Genomic DNA, 14,404 nt, shown 5'->3' with positions numbered 1-14,404 from the left:
GATTTCTTGGCTTTAAGTAATCCTTTAACTAAATTTAATACAATGGCATTGTCTTAGATAATGCAGAGGAAAAACCTTTAAATAACAGGATAAAAGAAATGTTGGAAATCTCTAAAAAGTTTAATCAAAAATAGTATAGGTAAAGCAAGAAAATTATGAAATATCCCCCATTGGTTTTCATCCAAAAAGTGCTTGGACTCTCCTCCTCCTTTGGCTGTTTGTCTCTTCTATCCCAAGGCACAGGTTTATCCCAGCCTCACAATTAAAGCCCACAGTGTGACGTTGCAGTGACAAAAGTGGCCACGGCTGAGCTGACTGCAGTGGTATGTCATGACTGCCAGCACAGAGACCTGACCCAATTACTGTGACCTGACACACTTGCAATCCAGTACAGCCTCAAGTCTCAGAGCAACAGCCCCTGAAACCACCAGAGACTCATGTGAAAGCTGAAAGCAAGCCAAACGAGACTGAATTAAACCCAGGAGGCAGCTATTCTGAAAAACCCTAATTATATCACACAGTTTGTTGATCCATGCTTACTTTGCTTGTGAGAGCACTTTGGGTGAGATACCCCCATGCTTTTGAAGAACAGAAGTGTTGCCAATCCAGGAGGAAATGACAGGGCTGATGATATCCTGCCCTGAGCACCCATCAGGGATGTAACACAATCCATGTGCTGACTGATGGGTGGGGAGTGAAGCTGCACTGCAGAGCAAAGTGGTGGCAAGGTGAGGTGCAGCCCCCAGGCAGATCCATGCAGTGTTTGCTGATTCTGCCCCTACCAGGGAAGGGTTACACTGCAGAGGCTGAGACAGCTTATAGGGGGAGGTAAGGAAACATCAGACATGGTCGCTCTGTGTTTAAGAGCCACATGTACAGCTCTCATGCACCAGGATTCTGCAATGTTCATAATAAAACCGAATCATAGAGCAATCAGGTTGGAAGGGACCACAGTGGGACATCTGCTCCAACCTCCCTGCTCAGGCAGGGCCATCCCAGAGCACATGGCACAGGATTGTGTCCAGATGGTCCTTGAGTATCTCCACTAAGGAGACCCCCCACCCTCTCTGGACAATCTGTCCAGTGCTCGGTCACCTGCACAATAAAGAAGTTCTTCCTCATGTAGCTGCCAGTTAACAGGTGCTTTCCTCACTTCCCAGCCTTATAAAAGCTTGTGAACAAACTTTCTGTTTCCACATTTTACCTATTTTTACCTCCTACACTGTTTTTCATTACCATTGAGAGCCAGAATCCCTAAATTGAAAAAAAAAATAATGTGCTATTTCTGAAAAAAAAAAAAAAAAATTAATTACCCAAATGCAAGAATGTACCCTATCAATCTTAGCAGCCTAGCTTCTTTATTCCAAAAGAGAAGTCACAGATTACTGGACTTAAAATGAACCACTTGAGGACAAATTAACCATTGGATTATTTTGTAAATTGCTGTCTATTTCAAGTTCATTGCTTGTGTGTTGCTATAAATAAATGTGTACTATCCAGGACAGTGATGAACAGTGACTACAGTACCCTGGAAATTCAGTCCTCAGTAGTTTTGTTCCTAATCAAATCCTTTGTTCTGTCGTCAAGTTCCAGAAAGTGATTTCTACATAAATAATAATAAATAATGTGTAATTATTACTCTATATTATTTATTTTCCCCATAATATTCTTTTCAACGCTCTTAGGAGATAAAGCCAGCTCTCCTGTGGAAAAGTGGACACAGAGAAGAAGGTGGGCTTTGCTGTGATTACCACTATTGAAGAGCCAAGAGAAGTTCTCTTAGGTAAGACTCTTAACCAGACTGCTCTGGTATCTCAGTGCTCACAGCAGTCACTCTGTTCTCTCCAGAAGGGAGCAGCATGCAGGCAGGGAGAATGAGAACAAGAATCTCTGAAGCAGTGATCTCTGACAGGAGTTTGGGGCTGGATACCCAAGTGTGACATGGCTGTAGGGGAAGCAAATCATGAGAGGGCCCATAGCCTCTCTTCAGAGGCAGATCATAGGAGAAAAAAGCAACTCGTAGGAAAAAGCAACATTTCACAGCTGACAGAAGAGAAGAAAATACAGAGGCAGCTGTGGTGAAGCAGCTGGGATTCAGTTTCCCAAGAGCTTCCCAGCCCAAGGGAACGGCTGGAGGGCTTGCTCCCTCTACTGGAGCATCCTAACAGAGCCACAAGAGACTTGCTGGTTTGACACACTCTCAATCCCACAGCAAAGCTCTCAGACTAGGAAATAAAAATTAATGCAGTGTTGATTACCATTGCTGGCTTAGTGTCACAAGGATTTTTTTTTTATCAGACTAGGAAATAAAAATTAATGCAGTGTTGATTACCATTGCTGGTGTCACAAGGATTTTTTTTTTTAAAGACTATGCAGTTCAACATGCAGCTGAAGGCAGAAGGGAGAGAGCTATTTCATTGCTTTGGTTTTGAAAAGAATCAAAATAGGGCATACAAGTTCAAATCTACATTTTTCAGGCCATAATTCTGTCAAACTGGAACACAGGAAAAGGCAGACCTTTCCAGTGTCTCATGTAATGCAGAAGAGCAACTCTTGCTGTATGACCTTTGATCCAGGACAGCCTGGCCTCCAATACCTGGGCTCACAAATAAACAGCCTATTCCTGCAGGAAGCTGAGAGTAAACCTCTCCTAAAGCATCTCCAGACAAACAACGTCACCACTGGGTTATTTAGCATTCACGTCAGGTGAGATGGGTCAGAGCAGCCTGAGGCACAGTGACAGCAAGAAACCATGACTCAGACACTCACTGACACTGCTCCACTCTTGCTTGAAAGAGTTGGTGGCTGAGACTCCTCTTCCTCTTTTGTAGAATCAGGGTCACCTTTGGCCTCTGAGATTGCAGGATTTTGCACTTTGCAGCTCAGTTTTCTGTCTGCTGAATGAGAGTTCAGGAAGCCTTATTTCTTTGTGCATTTTTAGACCTTATGTTACATAGTGTTGGTGTGGAATCTGCCTTCTGTATACAGCATCTGACACTTGGTACAAAGACCACCAATTTTAGCTAATCATTACAGGCATGACAGTAAAAAAGTAAAACATTTGACTAAAACCTCATCTACATAAATTTTAATGTTTTTTGTGGCCTCTCCAGTTTAAATGGCTTCTCATTTGCCAACTTTCTGTCATCCCAGTGAACACCTTGGTCCATTGGTGCTCCATCACCTTACGGATTCAATGGAGGAAATGGAAACCAAGCTCTGCAGCAGTGACAAAGAGGAAGCCTTCAAAAGAGAATTACCATACTGCATAGGAGAAATAGACTTCACAGCTTCTGGGAAGAATCATGGAAAGGTATGGGCACTGAGGAGTTTTAACCCTTTTACAGTACTGCTGTTCTTAGCAGTAAACTCAGAGTCTCCAACAGTGAGGGTCGATGTGCCACAGAGTGAGGCAACACATTATACCCCAAGTAAGGACCATGCTTTCCTGAAACATGAGTGTGGTCTACAACATGGCCTTCTAATATTCACAAATCAATCACTTGATTTGCAATTACATGATACAAATGCAGGTGATCACTCTTCCCTTTAAAAGAAAAATCAGTCATGTGCCCTGCTTCCTTCACTTTGTATCCTTTCCTTGGTTAAACCCAGCAAAAATTAATCACTATTTTTACATTTTAAACATAATTTTGAGCAGTTTAAAGGTTTTCCTTAAAGTTCTCTCTGTTCTGCCGATGTTCAGAGAGGGGTGTATATGGACTCACCCACCTCCTCCCTAGTCCCATGCACAAGTTAGTACTAGAGCAGAAGGAATTCCTAGAAATTCCTGAAATCTGCCCCAAGGTTTTGTTTCACCACAAAGACTTAAGCAGAAAACCAAAATATATACAGTACTGGAAGAAGCAGTAGATTAATATAACGTGCCCTCAAAAAACAGATATGAAATCAGGCAAATATGTTTGAAGCTTCTGAAGAAACAATAAACACCTATGGAATTTGTTGACTTCCCTAGGCTGCCATGAATCTGAAGGCAGCTCAAGAGGAAACTGTAAGGGAGAGTGTGATTTGTCAGTCTGCAACACAGACCCATGGAACTTACCCAATTAGTGAGGCGGCAATTATACAGAAGTCTGCTAAATGAATTCAAGTCTTTAGTTCTCTGTCAATTCTTGCTCAAATGATTTTTTCTTAAATATCCAATTTGATGATAATTTCCCTCTGCATTTAGCATGAACAGACTCTTTACTGTATTTTTTCATGTTGCTGTTATTCATTGGGCTTTTCTTGTGTTTGTTGAAGTTTATGAAGGTCCAGAGTACCGTTCACCCTGGAATTATATTTGAAGTTATGCTCAACAAATGGAAGCTACCTGCTCCCAATTTGGTTATCTCTTTAGTAGGGGGAGAAGAAGATTTTCAGATGAAGCCTTGGCTACGGGACACCTTAAAGAAAGGACTTATAAAGGCAGCTGAAAGCACAGGTGAGTGCTTTAGGCTCTAAAGAAGAAATTTGTATTCCTAATGGATTCTCACACCTAGTCCCCAGTGATCTGGTAATGACAGTGGGCCTGCTCACACGATTATTTTTGAAAATTCAAGACTTTGCTGAATGCAACCTACCTTTGAAAATGAAAGTGATTGTGTAATAGTAGCAAAAATAAGTTCTTTTGAAGCAAATCACTCTAGGCAACCATTTCTGAACTGTGAAATTACCTGATATTATTCCCTCAGAGGTGATACTAGAAATATAGCATCAAAATGGGGCCAAATACAATTGCCCCTCTTTTGTGCCGTAACAAAATAATTCTGAGGAGAGCAGAGCAATTTGACTTCAACAAGAGTGAATTTAGGTCAAAAATAAGAATTTCTGCATTCTCACCTGCAAAATACAGAGAAAATATCTGAGCATTTCACAGCAAGCTCTTGGTTTAGCTTTAATTTCTGCATTCTCACCTGCAAAATACAGAGAAAATATCTGTGAGCATTTCACAGCAACCTCTTGGTTTAGCTTCGTTGCTCCAGACAAGATTGTACCAATTTTGCTTTTTCTACCAGAGCTCCTTTTGGTACTTTTGTGCTATACAAATATTCTCCATCTCCATCTGCCTTTTGTACTTCAGACTGGGCAGCATCAAGATCCCCAGTTTCTTCATGTTACATATTTGAAAAAGGCCAGCTTGCTGTTTACCTAGGGCTCTCCAAATTCCTTGTCATTGTAACAACACTCCTGTAAATTCTATTATCCTGAAGAATTCACGCTCCACACACCCACACACAAGAACAGGAGAAGGAACTCCAGATTAAAGATGGCCACATTGCATCATGGCATACATGAAGAATGTTTGCTTGAGCTCATAATTTCTTCTTGTTTTCTTTATTAATGTCTTATGTGTTTGCATGTATTTTAATTCTAAAAGTTGCAGTCCATCAAGACATGTCTTTGCTTTATCTATTTTTAAACAAACCTTAAATCCAGTACTGTAAGTAATGCTACTTGACACACAAACACATTGCAATACAAAGAAAGTCCCTAACTGCTTTTTAAAAATAACTTCAGGTGCCTGGATTTTCACCAGTGCTCTGCGTGTAGGAGTGACAAGGCACTTGGTGCAAGCAGTGCGAGATCTTGCCCTGGCCAGTACCTCATCCACCCTGAGCGTGATTGCCATAGGAATAACTTCACTCAGGGAAATCCAGCACAGGGAAATCCTGGAAAACACAAAGGTACTGCTCTCTTATTCTCTTGCTCCGATGGAAGCTGCACCCGTACAAAATTTGTAAGTCGTTGGCAGAGGGACTTTGATATAACTTTAAATAAACAAACAGAAGTGGGGTTTAAGCTGTGTTTTGGGAGGAAGCAGAAACAGCTCCAGGATTGTTGGATGATTCTGTGCCCTCCGTGTCCAGCGGGTGGCAGCATTAGGCATCAGCAAAGCAAGAGCACAGGGTTGAACGTCAAGAAAATATCCCAGAATAAGTGACTTTTCATGCATTTCTCCCTTGTTCACTTACTGCAGCAGCACTTACTCCTAGCTATTACACAAATACTGCAAAAAAGCATATTTTGTGTTATGGGACACCACAGAAATATTCCAGGACAAACTTCTTTAAGTAAACACTGAATTGGTATTTAATACACAAAAACTTGCTCAGTGCAACAGGTCAAAAATACCAACCATGCAGGATTTCACCTAGTTATGGGGAATTCTCAAATTGGGTCAAGGGGATCAAAGTCCTTGGGAAGAAAACAAAAACAACCCACCAACAAATAAAAAACCTCACCCAACAAAACTGTTGCTGAAAGTGTTGCTGCTGAATGGACACAGAAGTGGAGAGGAAAAAAAAGAAATAGCATTCCCTCCCTGTCACTGCATATACAGTCTGTCCTAAATAGAATATTATGACACTAAAACAGGTGTTTAATGGCAGTGAATGACAGTTTCTCTGTACTATTTTATTCCCTACAGAAGCTAAGAACAAATGACAGACTGCCCTTTGAATTCACACCTAGTTGTTCTCTCACAGAGGCCTGAAAATACCAGCTAGAGACCATACCAGCAATTTATTGTCATGGTTTTTTGTTTGGTTTTTTTTGTTGTTGTTGTTGGGGTTTTTGTGGGTTTTTTTTGTTTGTTTTTTGGGTTTTTTTGTTGTGTGTTTGTTTGTTTTTTGTTTCTTTGGTTGGTTTTTTGCCAATGACAGCTACCTGTGTGCCCTACAGGTGGGACTCTTTGGCTGGAAGACTTTAACCTATTGGTGTGGCAACTGGGCCTCAAAGGAAAGAATTGGACTCTTTGGCTGGAAGACTTTAACCTATTGGTGTGGCAACTGGGCCAAAAGGGCCTCAAAGGAAAGGATATGGTTCATCGTGTTTGTGAATTTCATTCAGGAGAGTTTGCAAATGCAAACTATTTCACCTCCCTTCTAGGCTAAGTGATCAAAATGCATCTGGATCTTTCCCTATCAGCATCTACAAAACAAGTGCACTCTTTTTTTATTTTCTCCCCCTCAACTAAAGCCCAATTTTTTTGTCAAGGGATATTTTGCAAAGAGCATTCCTGACCCTATGACTTCTGGCACAGCTTACACCCAAAGATATTTTGGTTTTTAGTCAGTAACTTAAAGACAAAGGAACTACAGACAGGAATGTTGATCTAAACCCAACTCTCTTTATATTTGGCACTGACACAAGCAACTTGTTGTATAAAAGAAGGCTAACAACCCCCACTAGCAAGGAGAAAAACAAGCCCTGAAATCAGTGGATCCCTCCTGTTGTAGTAAAGCAGATGGGATTTAGATTCTTTATGTAGGAAAAGCTAATTTTTTATTTACATAACTAATTTTTATATAGTTTTCACAGCTCTTGTGTTCAACTCTAATTGGTCAGTAGTTTTATACTACTTAATTTATTGGTTAGTAAATGGCATTTTCACATGTTTATCAAATTTCTCTATTCTTGGATAGTTTACATATTTTTTACAGATTCTCATGGGGCAGAATTCTTGTTTTTGTAGGTGTGAACAGTTCTGTTACTAGAATAGTTTGTTTTGTTAACTGACTTTTTATTCCTTTGATTCTTTCTTATGGGAACTTATAGGCTCAGTTGGTAATTCAACAGAACCAAGCCTCATTTCATAAAACCTTTCTTTTATAATATCTTTACTTATACACAACACCCTCCCATCTCTTCTGTGTTAATGGTATGCTTTAAACACCATTGAAAGATCACTTCCACGTTTTCAGGGAATAGAGAGGAAAATCCCCAAAGGCTTTTTTCAACTGGTTGTTGTGCCTCCGGGTCCTAATCAAAGGCCAGCTCTTTAGGGAGGAGGATTAATGTTACACGGCAGCAGAAAAGAGGCACACCCTCTGTCAAAGCAAAATCTGAAGGAAATTAATTATGTCAAGAAGTTTTGCCCAAGGAATGAGAGACAGAGAGAAGAAAGTGAAAGAAACAGGCAAGTTTACTGCTTTTTAGTGCAGGGAAAATGCAATACGCAGTGACAACTGCCAAGATTTTAAACAGTTGTGCTAATCTACCTGCTTGCAAGAGGAAAATGATTAGGAAAATGAAAAAGAATAATCAGACATTTACAACCTGGAATGATGTATCAAAGTGGATGGGCAACAGAGAGAAAGAAAGATGTATTAAGAAAGAAAGGGGAGTTTGAAAAAGTGTACATATAGAAGCCCATGTGTAGTGCAATATTTAGAACAAAAGACTGTAGCAGGGGTTCTGTTTTACCTAGAAGATGAGTTTGTGAGGAAAAAAAAGGAAAAAAAAATATATAACTCCACTCGCTCAAAATAAAAGAGGATTCCCCTTTCTAAAATCTGTCTGCCACTCTCTGTTCTAGAATGCAGTTTCTAAACTGAGAATAACCATCAGACTTCATACAACCCTGTCACTTAAGTAAAGCTGTGTATAAATTGACAGGGACATGGAGCAGGCTAACTCATTCACTGGTCTAAACATGGTCAAAACACTACTGAAATTAATAGTTTTCCCCTCTTTACACCAGCTGAGGCTTCACATCTCCATACACAATTATCAGGTCTCATGGCCCCTTTCCATTTGTCCAATAAACCATTCCAAAACCTGCATTCCAGAGATGATGATTGATATCACTGTATTTTGCAGAGGCCAAGAGGGAAACTTCAGGGACTCCAGCCAAATCTGGCCACTTCCAGAAGGCGCAGATTTTTCTATCTTCACCCTTTTTTAAGGGTCTGTCAAAGAGTCTCACAGGTGGTGAGCTGTGTCAGGGTGCAGACAGCACAGAAATGGAGAGGAAGGACTTTAAAACATGCAGAAAGCACTGACATCTCCCCTCCTCCCTCCAGAGTGAAAGCCTTGTACACTACCACTCAGAAGACAACACCCAAGGCCCACTGTATTCCTTGGATCACAACCACTCCCATTTTATTTTGGTGGACCACACCACGCTGGAGGAGCCGGATGGAACCGCCGAGCTCCGCCTCGCCTTGGAAAGGTACATCTCAGAGCAGCGCACGGGATACGGGGGTAAGCAGGCTCTGGGAGCCACCCAGTCTGAATAACCTGAGCCCTGGCCCTAGCTCTAGCCCTAGTTACCCCCCAAAGGTGACTCCAGCTCCCACAGAGGCAAGACCAAGTCAACACATTTGTCATCGTGTAAGAGGCACGGCGACGGTAACTTCTGAAGTTGAGAAAGCTGCTCCTCTTTGGAGCGAAAATCTGGACTTTTATTGCATCTCCTTAAATGTAGGCTCAAAGCTGGTCTTCAAAGCACAGCTCAAATTGCCTTAAAAGACAACATATGGAAAATAAATCCAGCTTCAAGTGCCTTTACTGGTGGTTCTAAGAGATTGATAGTCATTGTTGTATACTTTTATCCCCTCTCACACACAGGGTCTTGAATTGCTCCCACACTGAAAGAAAAGACTTGTTCCAAAGCCCTCTGAAATATTTCAAGCCGTATTTGTTTTGGGATAAAATCTTATCCCAGGTAAACACTGTAGCATCTAATGTCCCTCTGAATCTGTGATCTTTTTTGGAATAAGAACTGAGTATTGGACAGGCCTCCTACTGCTATTTGTGGAAAGAACTCAGTTGTCAGGAGATAACAGAGCTACATTTTTTTCTTACCTTTGCTTTGTTTGTGTCATACATGCAGTGCTAGCACAGCTGAAACAGGAGGGAGACCTCACTTGTTCACAGCTTTGTGCATCAATAGAATATCCACAGCCCACGGGGTGGTAGCACAGAGGTACCTGAGAGCACAAACACACCTGAAGGACCTTACCTGGTCACTGAGATAGGAATGACCACAGGCAGGCTGAAAGGGTAGCCTGAGGCTGCAGTGCTGAGAGTTACACAGCAGCCTCTTTCTGCTCACCAACCAAATCTGATTGAACAAATCTCAGGGGAACATAATTCTGACAAAGAATGCTGATTCATATGACAAATACTTTGCTGGAACATACTGTACCAGTGTTATCTTGTATTAACAAAACCAATGTCATTCATTTAAGCTCGTTTATAAACAAGCTGAGCAAAGCTATGTGACTTTACTGAAATACAACACTTTAATAAGGTCATGTGGAATTTCCCTGTTTAAAAAAAAAAAAAAAAACAACAACAAAAAAGACCTAAAAGTCTTTAAGAATAACTTTTTTATATATGGAATCGCAGAATAAAGTCAAAATCCATCTGACCTTCCTCTGGCTAACTTTTAACTAAATCTGTGGCAAATGAAGAGTATTTGTAGCCTTAACCATACTTGAGGAACCTGTAGTCCCAGAGGTCACTCTTCAAAGAGCATCACGTCAGAGAGGTGAGACAATGCCATGCCATTCACTAAAACAAATTAAGTTTCTTACCAACCATATTCTGGCTACAGCTCAGTCCAACCTTATCTCTGTAGTCATCTCAAAAGAAATACAAAAATAGGTAGTATAGATCTGTACTGAGTTTTGGGAGATCTACAAAGGGAAACATCAAAAAATTGTTTGAACCAAATGCCTTTTATCTTTGAGCTGAAAGAGGCATTAATCTCTTGATACTACAGTTTTGATTGAGCTCCTTCAGGCCAATCTATAGTCACCTTTGCATTGCAGAATTCAGCATTTACAGTAAAAACCATCCAAAACTCTGTCGGCCCCTGTGGGAAGATGGCTTAGGACAGGGACCCTGACCTCAATTCTTCCCCCAATACCATGACATGTTAAATATTTCATTAATATTTCTTTTAAAAGTATCAGACTGTGTTATTATTAATCACCACACCAGGCTGTGCTGAATGAAACATGAAGCTGTTTGAGCAGAGTAATAAATACATGGCTCCTATCAACTTGTATCTGACTCATCCTGCCCAGTCTACACGGTCAGCCTCTTCACATTCTTAAATCCTCCTTTCAGAAGGCTTTTGTCCTGGATTCCAGTCCCCTTCCAGCACACACTGGGCACGTGCACAACACCCAGGACAAACAGAGCTTTTCACCTCTAACTGTGTCTTGCTGGAAGATGCCTCTCTGGCAACCCACCAGCCTTCTGCTGCACCCTAATGCAGCTCCATTGCTCCCCAGCCTGACAGCCCTGCAGTAAACAAATCACTTGAAAAGCCAGCAGTGGCATAACACAGAGAGATGCCAATATCCATATTTTGCAGCTGAGGTCAGAACAGCCTGGACTGCTTGCCTGGGATCACACAAAATTTCCAAGCAAAGGTGCCTTTGTCCTGAATCCTAGGCCAGGACCTCTCTGTTAGGTCAGTGCTATTCTCTTCCCCTGCCACGTCCTTCTGCAGGTTCATGTAGAGACCAAAACAGCACGAAAGGGGAGAAATATTTTCAAGGGGTCAGCAAAACAGCAATAGGTTCATGAAAGCTGTTACTTTTTAAAAAATTGAACCTTCTATTCTACAGGAACAGGTAGCATTGAGATCCCTGTGCTTTGCCTACTGGTGAATGGAGGACCAGGCACACTTGAGGTAAGAAAGTTGTTTCCAGCTTTAGAAAAATAAATTAACTGATGCCAAGTAATTAATGGAGAATTTGGCTGTAGGGCAAACACATCTATTGGCACTTTGCATGAAGTCCAAATGCACATCTATACACCATTAAGAACTGAGTTCTGTTAATAGTAAATTTGACAGTATTTGTTTGGGAGAAATATTTACTTTTGAATAGGTACCAACTGATCATTAAAACTTCCATTGCCAGCTTGTCCAGTGGGATGAAAGAATCCAAACCCAAAACAAACCCACAGAAACGAGCTCCAGATCTAGCAAAACAGAAATACTCTAACTTGAGAACATACACCAAAAAAAAGAGGAATCTTTTAGTGCTATTCAGCAACAATGACACAACTGTCTGTCCCAGAGCTCAGAGGAAGCACAAGACCAGGTTTGCTGGATGTGCCATTTAAAATGGGAGTGTCCTGGTTCCACTGACCAAAAGTACATTGTAGGATTGAAGACTGGAGTGTTGCCTGATAATAATCCCAAGTGTTCCTCAGTAAAGGATCAGTTTTGATTTTTTTCCTGAGTGGTTCTACAACTTAAAGAACATGTTAACAAGGAGATAGTCTTTGACTTTTATTCTACTTTACTTATCTTTTTTATAATCCTGTCAGTCTAGAAAACCTTTAGAGAGACATAATTTAACTATAATTTAAGGTTTCCAAGTGCTGAGACTGTGACATGCAAGCTGGTAACCCCTTTCCAGAATAATGACTCCTTTCTGGGGATGTTTTCTAGTTTCAGTTTCATGTGTCTTGTCAAAACTTTTGTCAGCTGGACTAAAACACACACTCATATTAGAAATCTCTCTGCTTAAACAAAGGTTATATCACCTCATGATCTTGCTTCCTTTCTTTCATGAGAAACTAAATATTGCAGTGTTTCCTGTATCTTTGGTTTAGAAAAATCCCATGTTATGACATGTAAATCCTCTTTTCAAAGTTTTACAGAACAGTGTGACTGGAAGACAAAAAGTGACTGGCTGGAGTTCTTCTAAACCGACTTTTGCTGGGAAAGGATGACTGGCCACACTTTTTTAGAATACCAATTTCTTAAATGGATTTCTTAAAATGGATAATACACACCAGAGACTACAAAGAGTTTTAAAAAACCTCAATACCTAAACTAAAGAAAAAAACCTTTGCACCACAATTGAATCAATGCGGTCTTGTGTAACTCCAGAAGAAGAAACAGACTGGCAGCAAATAGACATTTTTGCAATTATGATGCCATGGCCTCTGCTTTCCTCTCTCAACAACCTGCCTGACTCATTATAATTGCAAAAGTAATAGAATTAGTAGCCTTTAACTCTTGTAGTTGCTATGATTCAGTGGTTTTTTTCGTGTAGCTCAATGTTGTATTCCCACAGGCAAATTCCTGATTTTCAGAACATATTGCCAGGTTTAGCAGACAGAAAAAAAAAAAAAAAAACCTCTACTAAAAAGCCTGCTGATAATTTCTGTACAGGCTTACTCTCTTGCACTTGAATATGCTGAAACAGACTTCGGGGGAAAAAAAATCGTCAGGGTCAAAGAAATTTTGTGCATTGTTTGTCCAAATAAGGTTGCTTAGCTACTCAGCAGATGTGTCATGAAAAGAAGCATAGTCAGAGGCCTATACATGGATGACCTGCTACAGAATTCAAAAAATCCTAATAGCTTAGAGGAGTCTGGACTGATTCCTTAGTGAATCTGATTTAGGTACACATTTATTCCTGGTTTGCTAAAAGTCCTTCTTTTGAACAACATTTTCTTTCCACTTATGAATTTTTAAAAATCTTATTTTAAACTACAGAGAATTTGCAGCGGGTTGGAAAATTCTGCTCCCTGGCTTATCTTAGCAGGGTCTGGAGGTACCGCTGACATCTTAGCAGCATTCATGAATGACCCACAGCTTATCATGCCAGAAGCTGTTGAAAAGCAATTTAAGGAGAAATTCCCTGCAGAGAGCTTTTCGTGGAAGGACATTCTCCAGTGGACAGTGACAGTGAGTTCATGTCTTTGAAAAGCCATCATGTCCACAAAGCCCTCTCCACTTCAGTACAGGTTTGGCAAGAAGCTGCTCACAAGTTTTGGGAACTCCAGTGCTTTGACACCGGTGTCGTAGAATACCTCTCTAGCATTTAAAATCAAGTGGTCATGCAAACCATGCATTTGATCATGCAAACTACTTTTTGCATGCATTTGATCATGCAAACTTGCTGCCCCAGTAGTTCAGCTGAACACTGTGGGCTCTGTCCTTCCTCAATTACTTCCTCAAGTAACAGCCAGCACCCAGGAACCCGACAGTCCTTCTGTGGGACACGAAGCATTATTTATCTCCACAGCTGTGGAGCTTGTGCAGCTGTGACAGAAGAGACCTAATTCACGATCTACAGCTGGTAAATGGAAACCTCCCTGTGGATAAGCATGAATAAATTAAGTAGAATGAAGCGTGTTTAGAAATGATCCTATCTATTGTCATCACTTGTTCTTTACATATCATTGTTCTTAAAACAGAAAGACAAAACAGATTCAGAGATCTTCTTTACTCTTTGTCTTGGGGGACACTTGCACAAGCCTTTTAGGAACAAATACCCACTCTGAGATTGTCCTTGTGTGAAGAGCACTGGGTGCCTCTGAGATAAACCAATTCCACCTGACCTGGTACTTACTTCTCCTTCACATTCCCTGCCATAATCCTCAGCTTTAAAAGTTCTTCATATTAATTCCATTAGGAACAACTTTACCAAATCACTAACAAAAGGGGATGAAAGGCATCTGGAAGCAATATTGCCAGAGGCTCACAAAGTCTCAGTGCAGCTGCACTGCGAGAAAGAAAACTCAATAAATAGAGAAGCAGAAGGAAAGATAAGAGTACTGTGTATATATATATCAATATTTGAGGACTTTTACTCAGAGAAGAGTTAGAATATATGCTTTTAAATAAACAACTCAGAGA

At 40.6% G+C, this 14,404-nt stretch overlaps 1 protein-coding gene across 1 annotated transcript in view; it reads left to right on the top strand.

Moving 5' to 3' along the window:
- Positions 1-3,196: 3,196 nt before the first annotated feature.
- The window catches only part of TRPM5 (transient receptor potential cation channel subfamily M member 5), a 38,038-nt gene continuing 26,830 nt past the window's right edge, over positions 3,197-14,404 (top strand). The window contains exons 1-6 of the mRNA XM_041415127.1: positions 3,197-3,313; positions 4,264-4,444; positions 5,521-5,687; positions 8,808-8,988; positions 11,370-11,434; positions 13,259-13,450. Coding sequence (XP_041271061.1) covers positions 3,197-3,313; positions 4,264-4,444; positions 5,521-5,687; positions 8,808-8,988; positions 11,370-11,434; positions 13,259-13,450 — 903 coding nt within the window. The remainder of the gene's footprint in view (positions 3,314-4,263; positions 4,445-5,520; positions 5,688-8,807; positions 8,989-11,369; positions 11,435-13,258; positions 13,451-14,404) is intronic.

Source organism: Onychostruthus taczanowskii, unplaced genomic scaffold (genome assembly GCF_017590055.1).
Source record: "Onychostruthus taczanowskii isolate IOZ18803 unplaced genomic scaffold, ASM1759005v1 scaffold49, whole genome shotgun sequence".
In the NCBI taxonomy this organism is placed as follows: Eukaryota; Metazoa; Chordata; class Aves; order Passeriformes; family Passeridae; genus Onychostruthus; species Onychostruthus taczanowskii.
The sequence above is the reverse complement of the archived record's forward strand: the minus strand, read 5'-3'. Positions and strand labels throughout refer to the sequence as shown.